Raw genomic sequence first — 20,741 nt, 5'->3', positions numbered from 1 at the left:
AACAATTTTTGTGCTTCAAAATAAAAAAATGTATGCCCGTCACATTCCATGCTGCAGTACTCTCGGAGAAGGAGGGGTTTGTTCCCTTCTTCCATCACAGAACTGTAGCAGGTTATCGGACATTTGCCTGTGCTGTATTTGAGCAGTACCGTCTCTCCCCCTTCCCCCGCAAACACCAATATTTGGCCACCCACCTGCACTGCGACCGGCTTCCGGTGGCACTCCACCATACTCGCACTGTAATGGTACTGTATATATGCACCACTTTAACGCACATTTAAAAGTGAAGGAGTTCCACAAAAATACCCATTTTACATGGCCGGTAATGAATGTGGCGGTTGCTAGGTTGCTTACCCACCAATCCTAGCAACCGCCACATATATTCCAAAAGTGGCACATTCATACCGAATTTGGAAGAATGCGCCTCTTGCAGAATAGGTCTTAAGTACCGAAAGTCTTTTTACGACCTTCTCAGTACTTAACACACACTTGAGAATCGGGCCCAGAGATCCATAAATCAGCAGCAATGGCTGACCTCTTAGGATTGAACTTGTTATGTTGCTCAAGTTCTGGGGAACAAGAGGCAAAAATGAACTCCAGCATGACCAAGTGGAGCATGCCCTTAAAAGGTGGTTACCCGATAACCCTCTAGACAGCCACACCTGTTTTTCAAGGAATCTTTAACGAAAGTAAAGCGTCATACTTTCTTTTGCCTTGTACGCTCTAAATCTTCTCAAGTACTGGCCAGGTGTCTTCCCAAACTTTAAGATGAGAGTTTGCTGAGGTTTTGCAAATTCTTGCCATTTCGTGTTTGACCTTTCCATAATGGCACTGCAGCCAGTATGGGGGCAGTCTGATGAGCAACCATGCAATTCTATCAGCATTAGTGACTCCTTGTACTTCACAGGAATACTCACAAGTCCGTCAATTATGTAATTCATCCATGTGAAGAGGACCCAGAAAGATGGAACAATTTAATTACCTGTAACTGTTGTTCTCCAGCAAGGGTCTGGCATGGATTCACATGCACATGACTATTCCCCGTCCTCAGGCTGGAAATCCTTGGTTGAAGAAAAAACTGTTTCATTTCTGTTTCTAAACTGTCTTTCTCCTATAAACCAATCACCAAGCTCTGGGTCATACTGCCCCCAGCCAATGACTGCCCTCTACCTAAGCCCCTCATCTGGCAGCCATCTTCAGATTTGGTAGCACGTAAAGTGGCAGTAGGATCAAGAGAAGAGCCGCAGACGGGCAGGAGGGAGGGTGCGCGTGTGCATTTATGCCAGACCCATGCTGGAGACCAATAGTTACATGTAAGTAACTTGTTCCTTCTCCAGCGTGTGGTCTGGCATGGATTCACATGTTCATGAATAAAGAATACATAGCAGTACAACATTACAACCACGGGAGGTGGCAAGGCTCAACAGAAGCAATTACTCTTACCTTCGGAACAGGCTCACCTTCAAGCAAACAGGTTGCGTAAAACAGTTTGGCCGACCCTGGACTCTCCTCTGGAATCCCTGTGGACGCAGTAGAATCTGGTGAAGGTGTCCATAGACCTCCACGTAGCAGCCCTGCAAATGTCCAGAATGGGCACACCAGAGAGGAACGCCGCTGTCGCGATCGCTCTGGTGGAATGGGCTCCGACGGCCGGGCAGCCATTGGTTTGACAACCGGTGACAGTGAGTGATACAGCCGGAGAGTCAACTGGAGATGGAAGCCTTGGACAAGGCCTTCACATGGTTCACAGGACCAAAGTTAACAAAAAGTTGAGACGTCTTCCGGAAACTTTGTGCATATCACAGAGAACTTCAGAGCACGAGCCACATCCAGTGAGTGCAAAGTCCTTTCAGCCGGTGACAAAGGTTTCGGAAAGAACACAGGCAATACCAAAGGCTGTTGAGGTGGAATTTCGACTGAACCTTCGGCATGAAGGAGGGGTGCGTCTGCAGCATCACCCTTGGGTCGTGAAAAGTCAGATGCGGCTGTTTGCAGATAGGGCCTGGATCTCACCTACCCTCCGGCAGAGGTGATTGACATGAGGAAAGCCTTTATCCACGATAGGAACTTGAGAGGGACCTGATGCATAGGCTCAAATGGGGACCCCCACATGAGCCTCATCAGTACCACGTTGAGTTCCCACGTCGGGGCAGGCGACATCACCAGCGGAAATGATCAAAATAGCCCTTTGAGGATGTTAGGCAGAGTTTGTATGCAGTACCCTTTGGGACCACTACACACAACTAGGACTACGGGTGTAAGCAAACCAACCTTTGGTAGTTTTGGTAGCGGAGCTGAACAGCCAGGCTAATCTCAAGAGGGGAATGTGAGCAGTAATGATGTTACACAGAGGTCTACAATCACAAGTGTTCAAACAAACTCTTACACTCAAGGATATTTTGGGTTCATCAGAAGAGTCAATTCAATTCAATAGGCTAGGCCAAAGTCAATGGGCTAAAGTTTTGGCTAGGACAAAGCGGTTCTGGTAGTTCAACGGAAAAGTCTCTGCAAGTTCTTAGAAGTAGTTTGTAAAAAGAAGAATCATATGTTGGGTCACAAGCTGATTAGGCCCGCGAGTTGCGAAAGTTTCAAGCACTTTCACCGCGAGAGGCAAGTACTCTCAGTCTGATTTCACAGTACCTTACAATAAAGAAAAAGATACAGCTGATAACTTCTGTTTCTGGCAGCTCCTGCAGATCTCGCTGTTCGTGTGCCCCAGTTGTGGGGACTCGATCACTGCATCCTGACTGGTCAAAAAGTAGCAACTGGCAAACTTTGATTCCGGTAGCTGTAAGTAAAGCACACAAACTGGTGTCCCTCTCCATGGTTATTCGGTTTCCTGCAGCACTCTGAGGAAAATACAACCAGCTCTGAGACTGGGATCCAGGTGGCTTACTGTTGAGTTGATTGGTCTCACCAACTCAAAAGGGAGAAGTTGTCCTTGCAGGGCTACACCGGGCAAAGCAACGGTCCAGGAGTTGCAGCAGCCGTCCTCGGTTCTTTCGTTCCAGTGGTCGACTCTGCCTTACAAGCCAAGAGACTGTCCTTTATTCAGTTCCCTCCAATTCATTCCAGCCTAGCTGCCACTCACCCAGCACGGTGGCTGTCCTTGCCAGATAGTCACCCAGCCAATCACCACAGAGTGCATTTGGGGCTCCTAGGAGACTAAGCACAGGGAGTTTCAGGCACCTCCCTCACTTCCTGCCCACCGCTGACACTCGGGCGCCAGAGGCAGTCTTCACTCCTTAAACCCACCAAAGGCGATGGAACAAAGGGACCAAACTAGGTCTGGCGCGCGGAGACAAACTTTAGAAGGACGTTTCCAGAAAGAAATGACAAAAAAAAGAAGACCGGGGCCTGTTTTTACAGCGGGGGCTCAGACGCCATTGTGAAAAACATGGCTTCTGCGATTTAACGTTACCGGAGATACGAATAGTTGGCAGTCGGGAAAAATCATGGTAGTTCATTGTAAAACCACTGCCACCAGCCATCCTGAGAGGGAAGGGTATCATTTGACTGCTAAATGAGTATCTAGACACAGGGGATACTAAGTAATCCCCCCCCCCAGCACTCTATTGTAAAATAGGGTGTGCTGGGTCTAGGAATTTAAAAAGACTAGTAAAGTCAATTTCACTTTATTTACTCTGGGAAACAGTAGTTTATCCCAGAGAAGGTATTTAAACCTTGGGAAAGCCTGAAAAGCTTCCCTGTGCCACTGCACTGAGAGTGCTGTGTGACACAAATGAAAAGATGATGCCTATGGAGTTGTTTAAACTCCATAACCAAAGAAAACACAAGAGTAAAACGCACATCAAAATCCACGAGAGAGTGGGAAAAAGGCTCTCACTCTCCAGGTAAAAAAATCAAGTCCTCAAAATTCAGCAAAGTTGCTGGGGGTCTCTAAGGTGAAGGGAATTTGCACAATTTTGAGAATTCTCCCTAACAGAAGAACTCCTGGATGAGACAGTGGGACCAAAGAGAAGGCCATCCTGGAGACCTAGTGAAGCGGGAGATGGCCACCAGATGCACCGTGATGGAGGCGTGCGCTAGCCCCGCCTTGGCCAAGGACAACAAGCATGGAGGAATCTGTGGAGCAGTGACCACTCCCCGTGGGTTGATCTGCGTCCGGCACCACAACGCAAAATCTTTTCCCTTATGCCCATAGCAAAGAGTCAATGACGCTCTGGCAAGGACCTCCCTGCAGTCCGCCGGCAGCTCGTACCCTTCCAACTCTAAGGCTGCAGCAGCCAAGCCTTCAGGTCCAGCGATTCTGGGTCATGATGTAGGATTTCACCTCCTTCTCTGGCGAGCAGATACGCGACCACCGCGGGAGAATTGGACAGGCTGAGAATATCCGGGTACCAAATCTGCCTCAGCCACGCCGGGGCGACGAGAATCATCCTGCATCGGCACCGTTTGAGTTGATTGATGACTCGCAGCAGGAGAGGGAACGCCTACAGGAACAGGCCTTACCACAGGAAGGAAAACTAGTCCCCCATGCTCCCTGGCTGGCCGGCGAATATCTGGCATTTGGAATTCATTACCGTCACAAACAGATCATTCTGGGGTCTGGCCCATCTGAAGAGGCTGTCCACTTGATCCTGTCGAAGTCCTCACTTGTGTCAAGAGCGCAGCTCCCTGCTGAGGGAGTCAGCAATGGTGTTCTTAACTCCCGCCAGGTGAAAAGGAATGAGGAACATCTCTTGGGCACCGGCCCGTGCCACACGTCCTGCGCTTCCTTGGAGAGCGCTGGAGATCTTGTGCCCCCCTGCTTCCTGATGTAAAACATGGTGGTGGTTTTGTCTGTGAAGATACGCACCACCTTGCCCTTGAGGGACAGAAGGAAAGACTTTAGGGCTGAAAACACTGCCCGCAGTCCCAACACGATATGCAACTTCTTCTCCTCAGGTAGCCACAGGCCTCTTGCGTGAAGACTTCTAGTGTGAGCTCCCCATCCTTCCAGGGAGGAGTCTGTCGTGACTGTCTCCTGGTGGAGTGGTGTCTGGCAATACGCACCTCTGGACATATGTGCGTGAACCCCCCACCACCGTATCGCTCGACGGAAACTCTCATTGAGTGTGATCTTGTCCTCAAAGCTGCCCGACACTTGTATCCAACGGGCGTTGTGGAAATCCTGTAGTGGACGCATCCGCAGCCTGCACAGTCGAATGAGGTATATGCATGACAACATCATAACAAGCAGAGACTTGATGGATCTCACCCTTGCGAACTTCAGGGCCAACAGTTGTTATACTTTGCCCAAGATGGCCGCTATCCTCTCCTCCGACGGAGACCCCAGGCATGGCACCGTGTTGAGTCAGGATCCCAGAAACAGCGCGCCCTACGATGGAATCAAGCAGGACTTTGCATAGTTCACCGAGAACCCCAGCTACGTCAGCAGGCGCGCGGTCTTCACTGTGTGGTCGACAGTGATCTCCTTCGAGCTGGCCCGGATGAGCCAATCGCCCAGATAAGGATAGACGTGAATCCCTCACAGTCGCAGCTGCGCCACCACTGGCGCCAGGCACTTGGTGAAGTCCCTTGGCGCCGACTTCAATCTGAAGGGAAGGGTCTTGAATTGGTTGCGCTTCCCTTGCACCATGAAACGCAGGAACATGCGGTGTCCTTTGTGAATAGGGATGTGGAAGTATGCATCCTCCAAGTCCAACGATGACAGGAAGTCCCCCTCCTCCAGCTGTCAGAGCACATACTGAAGAGTAACGATCCGGAATTTTTGGGACTTGATGTATTTGTTCAGTCGAAGTTCGAGAATGGGCCTCCAGCCCCCGGTCTTCTTTCTGACGAGAAAGTACCTTGAGTACACTCCGGTGCCCCAGAGGCTCTTCGGGACAAGCTCTGAAATTAGCATGACCCGCATCTCCAGCAACAACTGAGGGACGTGGTTTTCCTGCCAAACCACCAGTGGAATTCGGGGACACTTTAATTGTAATTCGAGGGTCTGTCCGTGGGCGAAAGCGTCCTGCACCCAACGGTCAGTTGAGATGGACTTCAACAAGCTGACTAAGTTCGCCAGCCGGCCTCCCACCAGGGTGCACGGGTGGGGGCACGACTCCCCAGCCGGTTGAAGCCTGCTTGGACGTCGACAGGCTGCAGCAGACTACGTTGTCCTCCGAAGGTCTTGGAGCGGCCGGCCCCTGTTGGTCTCCTGGACTGAAGAGCGGGAGGGTTGGCGTTAAGAAGAACCCCCCCCCACCGAACCCCTCGGAGGATCCTTCGGACTTGCCGCCCGAGGTAAGTAATCAGCTAACTCTGTGTTTTAAAGTTTAAAACGTATGGCATGTCTCTGCATTGATTCAGCTTGTGCCTGAGTCCCCCTCGCTTTGGCTTAACTAGTAAAGCTTGCTGTTGCACTTAATTCTGCATCAATATCAAAGCCTAAGGGTGGTTGTAAAGACTGGAGGGGGGTGGGGGGTCTGTACTTCTGCTCTCTATATGGTAGAGGAGAGGCACAGAGGACCCCAGCCAAGATTCTCTATTGTTGGTAGCGATGGACGAGTAATCAAGGCCTAGCTTCTCAGGAGGTGATGCGGGCTGGTTCTTAAGTACAGTGTAGTCCACAAGCCCCAACGAAGGAATGTCCACACACTATTAGTTAAAACACAGTCTTTATATAATTAAGGTTCAAGGTTATATACACAATCACAATAACTCACTTTGTGCTCAGTAAATCTACAATGGCAAATATATACAGTTGTAAGTGGTACCACAATTATTATCAGATTTCATTAAAGTGCATCAACTGTACTCTTGTTAAATGTCACACAAAATCACTTAATAAAGGTAACCAACAATAGATATAGGAGGGAAAGCAGTTGGTTAGAACCATTGGCAGAATAATGACCCCTACCACTCGACAGTTCTGTGTGGAGATCCTCCCCCCCCCCCACCCCACCAGGGCAACCTGTAAAATAAAGATATACCACAAGCCCAGTCCATATATTGTTCACTTATTCTTATTTCCTTCTACAATGTTTCTACCACCCCAATGTACCTGGAATAGCAGAGTTTGACGAGTCGTCGACGGATCATTCTTGAGCGGCTCCCTTTAAAGCAGGAGCCACGGATCGTCGAAATCCCTCGAAGAAAGTGAACTCTGCATCGAGGCAGCAGCTTCGGTCCCAGCGGTGCTCGTCGACGACGGAGCAAAGACGTCCTGCAAGGTAGAGGCGGGAGGGGCACCCCGATGACAATAGTTCAGGACCGCAAAGAGTTTGTGAAGAACTGTGGCCAGTCATCCAGCGTCTCTGCAGTCTTTGGGTGGCAGGAAACCCACCGGCGGATGCTCGTCGACGGCCTGGCCTTCTCCGGCGTGATCAGGCGGGCGAGCGCATCCGTGAATCAAGTCTTAGGCAAAGGAACGTGCGGCTCCGGTCGTCAGCGGCACGGCATCAAACGGTCCCCTCTTCTGGGCAACACGGCTTCGATGGGCCTCCAGCGGGTATAGCAAACCTGCGAACCCTTAACGACGGTGGACAAAATGTCCGGTGCTTACCTTCGTTCTCCTCAGCGGTCCCAGTCTCCGGTCGGCAGCTTGTAGAGGGTCTGACTTCAAGGGAGCTTCCCAGAAGGTTAGCGGTGCTTGATGGTCCCTCGGAGCATGGGAAGAGGGCGCCTTATCAGGTCTTCTCTTGGATCAGTCTCAACGGCTTTGGGCGAAGGGAGACAGCAGTCCACCTTCTTCAGGCTCGGCTTCGAGATTCTGCTTCAGTTTCAATATTAGTTTCAACTCCAGCTTCTGAACGAATTCTAGCAGTGAGAGGTCCCCAGATATACTAGTTGCTCTCCCATTCATTCTGCTGGGTCACACTCAGGCAACCAATCACTCAGACGGGCATTCAGCAGTCAGCCAGCCAATCAGGCATACAGTGCATTCAGGCCATTCGCCTCCCTCTCAGACACTCGCAACAAGGAATGTGTATTGGAACAAGTACCCAACCATTCAACAATACACTGCATTCATACCAGTTTTAGGCAGGGCTGTCTCAGTCATTGTATTGCATACTAGAAACCAGACATCCACAACAAGAAGTGCATATTGGTCACACACTTCATTCACCCAGGTCTCACCCACAGGGTGTACCCACAACATACAGTCACTGGGAAGGCTCCAGCCAGTCTGGCCTGGACTTCACAACAACACCGTATATGGATCTTCCACCCAACAGCCAGTCAGGGGGAAGGGACAGAGTCAGGGTTTCCCAGGACTTTGGGAAAACAAGGTAACAGGCAATAGAAAGCAAGAGGCCACAGGGGCCATCTTGTATCCTATCAGGAATCAATTGATTCCACTGGCAGGGCCTGGGTATACCCAACATAGAGGTTACTCAGAGCACCTGTCAAATTCAGCATGGAGCTGCCACCAGCCCATACCCTGCTCTGTGGGCCACACACAGGTGCCCAAAAACTTACACTAGGGGCACAGGGTTGTACCCCCCCCCACCATGGGTGCCATAAGGTTATCCCATGGGTCTGTACATCAAACCAAAAACATGGACTCCTGGTCAGAAAACAATACAGAACACAAAAGAAAAGGACTACAGGTCAAGGACAGGGAGGCCCTGCCCCACCAATGCATTTCCAGCATCGCAGTGGTATAGTTTGAATCCCTCAATGTTAAAGTTGCCCAGGGGGTGCTGGATGAGTGGCAGTAAGGAGTAGAGTGAGCTAACAAAGATTAGTGAGGACCACAGCCATAGAGGAGGCATGAGCAACAGAATGCTCTTCCAGAGAAGACGCTTCATGATTGAGCTGCAGACATCGCCAAAACATTACATGGTGAGAAACAAAAGACACTTACATGTTTCCGAGGGCAACTTCCCCTAATAAGAGTAAACCGACAGGGTTGCCTGGAAGGGCGTGGCAGTAATTGGCACTTTTGGAAACCATGTCGGCAAAATAGATGCCTTTGCCAAACATGTACCCAGTCTAGAAGAAAAACAAAAAAGCACAAAACTGAAGAAGTCTGCATACTTAAACTGCTTCAAGATTAAGACTCATTAGCAAATGCTTCTGAAATGGAATTAATAGTGTTCCTGATCTTTTTGATCTAGCAATTACGGCATGAATTTGCATTAAAGCACAGCTTTCAAAATTGATTCACACCTTCCCTCACATCCCTAAAATGTTATGGTCCTCCTAACAGTGGCACTTGGATCCTTCTCAACTATTGAAATTGGCCTTCACAGTGCTACAGATTTTCATAACCTACAGTACATTTTGGTCACTGTACACCGAAGGAGAGAGTGACCGGCAAGAACAAAGAAGATAACGTGACTAGAAGGGGAGGACAATTACCACACACAACAGACTGAAGGAGTAATAAGTTACCCAGAGCATGATTTAAATAAGATGACATTTAAAAGCACTTAAAGTGGAGGTGCTACACATTAAATGAACACAAAATGGTTTCAATTCAGGAAAAAACGGTCAAGTAAGAAATTTATTTTGGGGCATTCTCTAGGTTCTTTTTAGGGTCCCCTTAACTGTTCGCCTTTTCCCCACTTCCTTATTTTAGGATCAATTACCTTCTTGCGGTCAGAGGGAACTGCACTGAACTCCCCCCTCATAGTAGAAAACCCACTTTATATCTCATTTGGTAGCCTGCTGTATTTTATTCGGTGGACTTGACTGGATTGATTGCTCTCCCAGCGAGGAATAATCCAAAGCCTGATAGAATGAGGCTCTGTTTGCATGTGTTAAGGGGGATTTCCAAAATCAGACAATGTGGCAGGTTATTGGGAGGCCACCATATTATGGTGAACAAGGAAACCATCGAGACGTTAGCCAGAAACAAATCAAGATGAGGTAGCAGAGGGGTAAAGGCTTATTCTAAGGAAGTGTGTGAAAGTGGGCTAGGGCTACAATGACTCCACACAGAGCAGCACAAGTAATTCCAGTTAGTAATTACAAAAATACAATTATTCTTAGGCCATTTGTTTACACACTAAGCATATGAAAATCACAGCTAATGTCGAAATAGTTCCAGAGCAGGCTCAGTGTTCCATTAGAAATAATGGGAGAAGAGTCAACGGGCCAGCCGCTTTAGTGAAGGTAAGTCAGATCTACCTTCAGGTGTGGATTCTGCTGCGAGCAACCCCCGGGACGGCCAGAAGAATCCACAAGAGGTCAAAGGATGAACCAAGAGCCCCAGAGGAAGATGCTGCACAACAGGAGGACTGCCAAGAGAACTCTATGGGAAATGTGGTAAAGACCTGCCTCAAAAGAACCTCTACCTCTGATCAGAGGGAACCTCACCCACACCAGGACCCAAGTACTCACATGGACAGTTTCGGCAAAAATGGCTCCCACAGCATGAAACAACGCAGGTAAGTAAAGGGCTCCTTTCCACAGGTGCGGTTTCCATATTTCCCTTCCCATGTGGCTTGATTCTCCAAGCCTGCAACAATCTCAGCGGCCCAGGAAAGTAACACAGGCTCTGCCTACTTAGTCAACCTTCAACTCAGGAGTGGATATCTCAGCGAAGAAGCCAGGAAGATATGGGATCCAGCAAAGAATTCTCCCAGCGACTTGGGCGGACAATAGATGATCGCAGCAAAGTAGCAAATGACTCGAGGATGGGACAATTGGCTGGAGGCACCCTTGAACATCCTAAGCTGAAGAAAGCCCGGGTGGTGAGGACTCCCAACACCCCTGTGCACCAGCAGGAACTCTTAGCCAAACAGATGATCCCTGCAGGATGCAGTGTTAAATGGTCTAGAACACAGTTCCAGAGTAGAGGGCTCAACCCCGCAGATGTGAGGTGTCAGGAGGTGTCTCCAAGAAGCCTGGAATGGTCTCAAGGGGCAAAACTAAAACCAACAGTTTATGCCCAAGCCACTGTACTTGCAAGTTTCACAAAGTGAGAGCTTTAAAAACTGCCAAAATGTCTCGACGTGTGGGGAAAACTCCTTCAGCAGGTCAGCATACCGGACATCTCCAAGTTGCAGGAAGAAGGCAGAAAGAGAAGCAGGGGCAGGTCAAAACCAATGTACCTTTTCGCAAATGGGATAGTCGGCCAATTACTAAAGCTGTGGGTTAGATGAGCAACTATTCTGGTTGGTCACTGAACCTGCAATTTAGCCAAAGTCTCCCGCAAAAAGGAAAAAATTGGGGGAATTGCAGGACCTGCACTTGCCTAAATCATTCAAGATCAATATTGAGTCTACCATTGTGGGCTCACAAGGTTAAAAAAAGCCATTTTAAGCCTACATCGTGGCCATGTAGGTAAAGGGAAGGAATAATTATAAGTTACTCACCATAGTGACTAACTTACTCTTAGTCATTAGTTCCCTTTCCTCCAATACTGCATGGGCGTCCCTTCCTAGGGTCGAGAGACTGAACCTTTTTCACCAGAAAAAACCTTCTTTCCTTTTAAATTTCGAGGCGTGTGAGGGTGCGGACCTGGGACCATGCGCTGCCCTGACTTCGCCCTCCGACGCCACACCTCAGTCCCCATAGACGCGGCGACAATGGATTAACCTTGCCTAATGACACCAATTTTATTAGGGGGGAGGTTGGTGGGACGTATGGAGGAAAGCGGACTAAGTATGTTAAATCACTACGGTGAGTAACTTATAATTACTCTTATGTCCCGTCCCCTTTCCTCCATACTGCACGGGCGATTAGAACTGAATGTAGCCCCAGGGTGGAGAGGAGACTCTCCTTTTGCAAACAGGTTTCTAAGAACCGCCTGTCCGAAAGCCGCATCTGATCTAGAGCTGGCGTCCAAACAGTAATGCTTGCAGAAAGCCGAAGTGGTGGCCCAGGTGGCCGCCCTGTTTATGACTTGCCAGGGGACATGCCGCTGGAACGCGTTGGCTGTTGGCATGGCGCTGACCACGTGGGTGTGCATGTTGGCCAGTAGTGCCATATGCTGTCCCTCGTATGCTTCTTTGATAGCAAAGACCATCCACCGGGCTATAGACACCTCGGATGCCTGATACCCCGGGTCTTGATCCACCAAAGGTGACAAACCGTGCGTCTGACTTGTGGAAGCCCTTGGTCCTGTCCAAGTAGAATTTCAGGGCACGCCTGACATCAAGGCAGTGCAGAACTCCGAGCCTCATCCTTAGGTCCAGCCAAAAACAAAGTATACACTATGTCAGGCTTAGGGGTACAGCTGGTCTGTTTGGCGACTTCAGGGTCCAATATGGATAGTGGTACTGGCACACTGCTTAGATGGAATATGTTCAAACAGGTCGAGGGGAGTAGGAGACCCCCGCCTTCCCTGGAATGTAATATTTGTTTAAGGTCGCAGTTCACTGGATTAACGGTAAGCCTCTGCGAACCCGTCTAACTATGTAAAATACAAAAAATGAAGATCCAGGATTCTGCGCCCAGTAGTGTCAGTACGTATTTTATTGAGTTGCCCTTTAGATAACACGTGTTTCGGCCTTCCTTGGCCTTTTTCAAATCACAGATTCCCCAGCAAGCAGCCAACGCAGATGACCAGAGCACCAACATATGAGCATGGGATTGTACCTGTAATTCGAGAGCGCGAGCATTAAGGCTAAGAATCAAAATTTGCGCCTGGACATCCAGGTTAAACTTCGTAGCACGGCGCCAGGCCGTTATTCTCATTTCCGTGGGTATGCAAATGGCCCGTCCAGAAGTGTCAATGTGGGCCACAGTGAGCTCAATGATGTCCTGAGCCACCATTTTGGCCCCTGCCAGTCCAACCTTGAATCATGATTGGCTCTGCGCCAGAAGCTCTGGGAGGTGGTCTGCAATTTCCCTGCCGAAGCCTCTGGTTAACGGCTGCCAGCATGGCATACGCGTTGGCTTGACGAAGATGCAGTGAAGCGTTGGAATAAAGCTTCTTCCCGTAAGCCTCCAAGATCTTCTCCTCCTTGCCTAACAGTGCCGCTGACGAGGAGGCCGAGGATGACTGAGGCTTGGAGTAGAGAGATGCTGCAGCAATCACCAAAGAGTGTGGCTGCGGATGGGCCGATAGCAAGAGTACCTCCCTCCATTTGCCTGTACTTGGCGTCCAGGCATCGATTGACTGGCTGGACAGAGTGGGGTTTGAGCTACCCCTTTTTGGCAAAGACGACAAAGTCCTTCTGCATCGGGATCCCCGTTCTAGCCGCCGGGCATAACGTGAGGACCATGGCAAGCACCCCCCTGTGCTGGTTGCTCAACTTCGGGTTGAGGAAGGCCCAAGTACTCTGCCAGCCCTGCAAGACCTTTGTGGAAGGGTGCTGGAGCCGAAGGCTGTGGTGTGTAGACCGGAGCCAGCGGCGGAGGCTGGTACGGAACCGACTGCACTATCGGTTGGGGTCCGGAACAGGCAACTGGGGCCTGCGGCGTCTGTACTGGGGCCAGCATGCCGGAGCAATTGGCGGGAGCACATCCCTGGTGGCATCCCTGAGAATGACCCCCATCCGAGGAGATCTCATGAGCACTGAGGAACCTCTCTAAGAACCTGTCCTCTCAGGCCAGAGGGGTGGTAGGCGATATTTACGGGGTAGCGGGCGGCTGCTGGAGCCGTTGCATGCCCTGCCCATACAGACCCAGCGAGAACCTGCCTTGCGCAAATGAAGGCTAGGCTGTAGGACACGTACCTGGTTGACACCAGTCCCACCTAGACACTCGCTCCTCCACCTGCTCCCTTCCTTTGTGCGGTATCGGACAGGTGCCCATAATTTCTGGCACGGCGGCCATCTTGCTGAGCTGCCTTCCACGTGCCTGCGTCGTGTTGCTTGGCTCACTGGGCCCAGCCTGGTCCAGGACTCTTGAGTGTGGATCATGAGGCGTACTATGCACTTCAGATCGAGATCTGGTAGCCGTATCACCCTCTGTGGAGTTGCCGGTAGTGCTGCGTATAGGTACCCCCTCGGACATGTTACCAGTACTAGGCTGAGGCCCCTCGGGTGAAGACCCAGTACAAGAACCTTCTGGTCCCTCAGCACTGTCACCGGGAGGATCAACGGACCGCTCGGCCTGTCGGCCGGTAGCTAGATTAGCCTCGGTCCTCGTGCTGGTATGAGAACCTCAGAGGTCACTCCTGCGCAGGCGAGTTCTTGGAAAGGAGCCTCCTTTGCGGGGTGTGCTGGAAAACAGTGGCCCTACCTTGGGCCTGGATCGAAGTTTGACGAAGTCCTTCAGGTCCTCGGGAGGTGACCCCTGGAAGAGCTCCTTCCACCTAGCTAGTCTGTTCTTCAGAGACCTCGAAGAAAGCGTGTTGCATGCGGTACAAGCTTGCCAGCCGTGGTCTGGGTCAAGGCAACGGAGGCAGAGGGCGTGGGGGTTGGAAGTCGGTAAGAGTCCTTCGCAGGATGGACACCTGCTGAACCCACTTGAAGTCGACATGCGCCGGGGGGGGGGGGGGGGTAGCATGATGCCTGAGGACCGAGTACCTACAGGTAAGTAACTTGTTCGTTCTCCAGCATGGGGTCTGGCATGAATTTACATGCTCATGGATAAAGAATACATAGTACACACATGCACAACCAGGGGAAGTGGCAAGGCTCAATAGATAGCTCAGGGGCACTGTGCTCGCCTTGGGAACAAGACTACACGGAGAAACACAGGTCCGATCACCCGGTCTGCGCTTACAAACCTCTGGGTATTAAGCACGTTATAAATAACCTACCATATCATATATCTTACCTCATCGCTAGGCTCACCTTCAAGCGAGCAGGTTGACCGACTCTGGACTCCTCCCTGGAATCCTCGTCAACGCAGTAGAATTTCATGAAGGTGTGCGTCGACGACCATGTAGCAGCCCTGCAGATGTCCAGCAGGGGTACACCGGACAGAAACGTAGTTGTAGCAGCGATCGCTTTGGTGGAATGGGCTCTCAGACAGCCAGGCAGCAGTTGGTTGGGCAACTGGTGACAGTGGGTGATGCAGCCGGACAGCCGCCTGGAAATGGAAGCCTTGGACAGGGCCTTCCCATCGTTCACAGGACAAAATTTCACAAAATTCAGAGAAGTTTTCCGGAAACTCTTCGTGCGGGCCACATAAAACTTCAGCGCGCTAGCCACATCCAGCGAGTGCAAAGCCTTTTCAGCCGGCGACAAAGGCGTCGGAAAAAACACCAATCACACCAAAGGCTCATTTAGATGAAAGTCCGACGGCACCTTGGGCATGAAGGGATGCGTCTGCAGCACCACCCTCGTCTCGTGGAAAGGCAAGTAAAGTGGCTTACAGGATAGGCCCTGTATCTCACCCACTCGTTCATAGGTGATGGCCACGAGAAAAGCTGTCTTCCACGATAGAAACTTGAGTGGAACAGAATGCATAGGCTCGAACGGGGGCCCCTATGAGCCTAATAAGTACCACATTGAGCTCCCACACCGGAGCCTTCACCAGCGGGAACAAGCGGAATAGTCCCTTGATGAACTCCTTGACTAACCAGTGCGACCACATGGAGGGTCATCCTGGGGATCTGGTGTAGTGGGAGATAGCCGCCAGATGAACCTTGGAGGCATGAGCCAGCCCCAATTTACCCAACAGCAAATATGGAAGTACCTGAGGGACCGCGACCCTCAGAGGATCGATCTTCTGTGAACGGCACCAAATAGCGAATCTGTTCCACTTGAGTCCGTAACATTTCAAAGTAGATGACGCCCTGGCCTTGGCAAGTACCTCCTTGCAGTCCGCTGGATGGCTGTAACCCCCAAATTCTAATGCTGCAGGAGCCAGGCCTTCAGGTTCAGCGATCCTAGGTCGTGGTGCTGAATTGCACCTCCTTCTCTGGCGAGAAGATCCGCAACCACTGGTAGCTTGACTGGAGGGGACGCCGACATGCTGAGAAGGTCCGAGTACCAGATCTGGCGCCGGCTGAGTTGGCTGATGACTCGAAGAAGCAACGGCAATGGAGGGAAGGCATACAGAAACAGGCCGCCCAGGGGAATGAGAATGCGTCCCCCATGCTCCCTGGCTGGGGAAACCTGCTGGCGAACCTCTGGCACTTGGTGTTAGTCGCTGCCGTGAACAGATCGATCTGAGGATTGCCCCATTTGAGGAAAAGGTAGTCCACTTGATCCTGTTGAAGCTCCCACTGACAGCAAGAGCGCAGCTCCCAGCTGAGGGAGCCAGCGACAGTGTTTTTTACTCCTGCCAAATGAAACATGAATGCCGTAAGTCCTGCGCCTCTTTGGAGAGCGCTGGGGATCTGGTGCCCCCTGCGTCCGATGTAAAACATCGTAGTGGTATTGTCCGTGAGGAACCTCACCACCTTGCCCTTGAGGAATGGCAGAACTGACCTGAGAGCCCAAAATACTGCCCGTAGTTCCAGGATGTTGATGTGTAACGTCTTCTCCTGCAGTAACCACAGGCCTTTGGCGTGAAAACGGGTGGTGTGAGCTCCCGTCGTGACAGTCTCTTGGTACTGGGGGGAGGTCTGGGAATCCGTGCCTCTGATAGATTGGGGGGGCACGTCCCACCACCTTATCGCCCGACGGAACTCCTCGTCGTGCATGATTTTGTCCCAAAGCCTCCGGAAACCTGGGCCCAACGGGTGGCGAGAACACCTGTAGCGGGCGCATCCGCAACCTGCAGAGTCGAATGAGGTAAATGCATGATGATATGCCGATAAGAGACTTGATGCCCTCACTGTGGCGATCTTCAGTGTCAATAGCCGTTGCACCTTGTCCAAGACAGCCGCTATCGTCTCCTCGACGGCACCGCCAGGCACAACACCATGTTGAGCTAGGATCCCGAGAACAGGGCGCCCTGCAATGGTGCCCTTCTCGTCTGACATGATCCACGCGGTGCAGGCCTGAAGAATCTTCTGAAAACCTCCATGAACAATACTTGACGAAAACAGCCCTTGAGGGGCAATGAAAAATAAAAAAAAAAAACAGGTCCCCGTTAGTTGGAAGGAAGATCGATGTAGCACACAGGCTTGATTGACTGAAAAATATAGTTGCTCTCAAAAAACGAAAAACATAGCAAAATGCTCGAAGAGCAAAGCACGAGGACTCCCAACACTTGAACGTGTGGTAAAAATCTGAAGATGGCTGCCAGAGTAGGGGCTTAGGTAGAGGTGCAGTCATTGGTTGGGGCAGTATGACCCAGAGCTCAATGATTGAAAGACAATTCAGAAATTAAACAGATTGTTCCTTTTACCGAGGATTACCAGCATGACAACGGCAAATATTCATGAGCATGTGAATCCATGCCAGAACCCATGCAGGAGAACAATAGTTACAGGTAAGTAACTCGTTACTTCTCCAAAATGGGGTCTGGCATGGATTCACATGCGCATGAATAAAGAATACATAGCAGAACAACATTGCACAACTACAGGAGGTGGCAAGGGTCAACAGAAGCAACTACTCTTCCCTCCGGAACAGGCTCACCTTCAAGCGAACAGGTTGCCTAGCACTGCATGGCTGACCCTGGACTCCTCTTTGGAAACCCTGTCGACGCAGTAGAAACTTGTGAAGGTGTGCCTAGACCTCCACGTAGCAGCCCTGCAGATGTCCAACAGGGGCACACCAGACAGGAACACAGTTGTTGCTGTTAAGGAGAATTCTCAAAAATGTGCTAATTCCCTTCATCTTAGAGACCCCCAGCAATTTTGCTGGATTTTGAGGACTTGATGTTATTACCTGGAGAGAGTGTGACCCTTTTTCCCCAATCAAGTGTTTTTAAATGGGTTATGGAGTTTTAGACAACTCCTTAGGCATATTTTCATTTAAGTACACAGCACCCTCAGTGCAGTGGCACAGGGAAACCTTTTCAGGCTTTCCCAAGGTTTAAATACCTTCACTGGGATAAACTACTGTTTCCCAGAGTAAGTAAAGTGAAACTGACTTTACTAGTCTTTTTAAATTCCTAGACCCAGCACACGAGTATCCCCTGTGTCTAGATACTCATGTAGCAGTCAAATGCTGCCCTTTCCTATCGAAATGGCTGGTGGCAGTGGTTTTACAACGAACTACCATGATTTTTCCTGACTGAACACCGGTAGCGCTAAATCCCAGGAGCCATGTTTTTCAAGATGGCGTCTGAGCCCCCTTTGTTTAAACAGGTCCCAGTTTTCTTTCTTCGCCATTTCTTTGTGGAAAGGTCCTTCTAGAGTTTTGCTCTGCGCGCCAAACCAGGTTTGGTTCCTTTGTTCATTCGCCTTTGGCAGGCTCCAGGACTGAAGACTGCCTCTGGCGCCCGTGTGTCTGGGGTGGGCAGGAAGTGAGGGAGGTGCCTGAAACTCCCTGTGCTTGGTCTCCTAGGAGACCCAAATGCACTCTGCAGTGATTGGCTAGCTGACTGTCTGGCATGGATAGCCACCCTGCTGGGTGGGTGACAGCTAGGCTGGAATGAATGGGAGAGAACTGAATAAAAGGTGAGTCTTTTGGCTTGGAAGGCAGGCGACCACTGGACGAAGGAACCGAAGAAGAGCTTGAAGAGGACCCTGCTGCAATACCTGGACCGTTGGTTTGCCCGTTGAAGCCCCCCTGCAGTGACTACTTGCCAAGTTCGCATCGACAGAGAAGCCCTGTAAGGACGACTTCTCCCTTTGAGTTGGTGGGACCAATCAACTCCCAAGTAAGCCACCAGGACACCCATCTCAGAGTTGGTTGAATTTCCTCAGAGTTGCAGCAGGAAACCGTAGAGCCAGGGAGAGGGGCACCAGATTGTGTGTGTTGCTTGTAAACTGGCATAAAGCTTTTGGAAGATCCTACGGACTCCCACGAAGCAGGACTAACCAAGCCTGACACCCCCCCATCCCCCCTCAGATGAGCGTGGGACCTCAGATGTGAGGAAAGTCCACCTTGACAGCCAGGAACCGCACTTATTGCCATTTGCTGTACCGCAAGGAGCTGAAATGCGAAACAGCCACTGAAACTAAAGTTTGCAGGTTGCCAGCTTTTACAGTGCAGGAGTCCCCCAACGCCCTCCCTCTTGTCCCCACAACTGAGGATCAGGAACAGTGAGATCTGCAAAGCTGCACAGGAACAGGAGTCTTAAGCTGCATCATCTTCACGAAAGTACTGTAAAACAAGACAACTTACCTCGAGTTGTGGAAATGCTTGTAACTTCTGCAACTCACAAGGCCAATCTGTTTGTGGCCCTACAATTGATTCTTTTTTTCTTCAAAGACTCCTAAGAACTTGTGTAAAGACTTTTCCATTACTTGCCGGAAGTGCTTTATCCCATCCAAGACTTTTGCCCATTGACTTTGGCTTAGCCTATTGAATTGAATGACTTCTAGTGAACTCTAAAAGTAATTGCCCTGTTTAGGGATATTTGTAATTTCTTGTGTTCTAATAACCTTTGCCTTTTACCAACTTTAAGAGTATTCTGAATGCCAACAGCAAGATATTAATGTCCCCAGCACCCTCGTTACTGAAGTCACCTGGGGATGTAGGTTGTGTCTGTGGGCCATCCCAAAAGGGTCTCGTCTGATTCAGAAACCCAGTGTACAGTATTGTAGTATATTTGTGTGTTACTATTATATTGCTCCCTTCTGAAGAAGGCTTTATAACTGACTGATAAATTATTAATTGTTTATGCAAGAAATCTTGAGTGTAAGAGTTTACTTGAATACCTGTAACTGTGAATCTTTGTGCAACTCCACTACAGCTCACATTTCCCCGCTTGAGATAAGCCTGGCTGCTCAACATGCTACCAAAACTGTGTAGTACAACCTTATACCAAAGGTTGGGTTGCCTATACCTGGAGTCATATTGCTTGTAGTGTTCCCAGAGGGTACTGCATTCAAGCTTTTCCTAGCAGGGGCCCCAATGCCCTGGCCGTTTCAATCTTGCTTCGGGGCCTGCAAGCCACCTTGGGAGTGACGTCGGCCACCTCCACCAAAAGCCTTGGACTGGCCTCTGTAGGCCTCCTGGGTCACGGATCGGGATGACTATGCAGAGGAACCTCCGCCAAAAGCCTTCGACGATCTGCCAGATTTTCCGCCAGAGGCACGAAAGGACGGGCGGTGTTCAACAGTGCCCAAGGCAAGGGCCATCTCAATGTCTGCCTTAATGGCCTGCAACGACTCGCCGACGGCCATCCCAAAAAAAGTTGTCCCCGAAGGGCATGCCCAGAATCCTTGTCTGGACCTCCTGACTAAAGTTGGTGGCTTTCAGCCAGCCACGACGGCAGAGGCAGACACTATTGCCCATCTGTGGGACCACTGTCCGCGATGTCCAGGGCCACGATGTTGGCATGGTCCGATGCCACCTTCGCCTTCTGGTGGACAAAGTGCTTTGGCCCGCTGTTCGTCTGGTAGGGACTCCAGCAGTGGGGCCCATCTTATACCACATCTCCCTATCGTATCTGGCCAGCATGGCAAGGGCGCTGGCCGCTGCTGAGTAGATTACTTTCCTTTGCATGGGATCCAACTTCTTCCCCTCGCTGTCCGGAGTGATGGAGAATGAAGACGAGGGGTTAGATGACTTCTTCCTGGCTGCCGCCGAGACCACCGAGTCCGGGGAAGGTGTGAGCGTAGGCACTTGGGTGCGGACTCAGGCACCCAGTATTTATTCTCCAGCCGATCCCTCTTGGCCCGGGCTGAATTCTACATCCGAGCCAGGCCCTCCTCCCAAACATCGTCCAGGAGAGGCACCACCAAGATGGTCTTCCTCTTGGCCTCGCTTTGTTGATATAGGAATGCTTCCTGGTCTCCTCCAGAGTCAGTTGGAAGTGTTCCGATACCCTGGCGACCATGGCGTGGAACAACCCCCACCTCATTTGGGAGAGAGGCCCATGGCTGCGGCAAATTGCCTGCCGTGCCCATGCTGTCTGTGTCCTGGGAGGACGGA

The 20,741-nt window shown here is 50.6% G+C and overlaps 1 protein-coding gene across 1 annotated transcript in view; it reads right to left on the bottom strand.

The window, feature by feature from the left end:
- PARP1 (poly(ADP-ribose) polymerase 1) overlaps positions 1-20,741 on the bottom strand; it is a 921,075-nt gene that overhangs the window by 72,716 nt on the left and 827,618 nt on the right. The window contains exon 20 of the mRNA XM_069608683.1: positions 8,819-8,946. Coding sequence (XP_069464784.1) covers positions 8,819-8,946 — 128 coding nt within the window. The remainder of the gene's footprint in view (positions 1-8,818; positions 8,947-20,741) is intronic.

Source organism: Ambystoma mexicanum, chromosome 4q (genome assembly GCF_040938575.1).
Source record: "Ambystoma mexicanum isolate Mex_15411 chromosome 4q, UKY_AmexF1_1, whole genome shotgun sequence".
NCBI classification, from domain to species: domain Eukaryota; kingdom Metazoa; phylum Chordata; class Amphibia; order Caudata; family Ambystomatidae; genus Ambystoma; species Ambystoma mexicanum.
The sequence above is the reverse complement of the archived record's forward strand: the minus strand, read 5'-3'. Positions and strand labels throughout refer to the sequence as shown.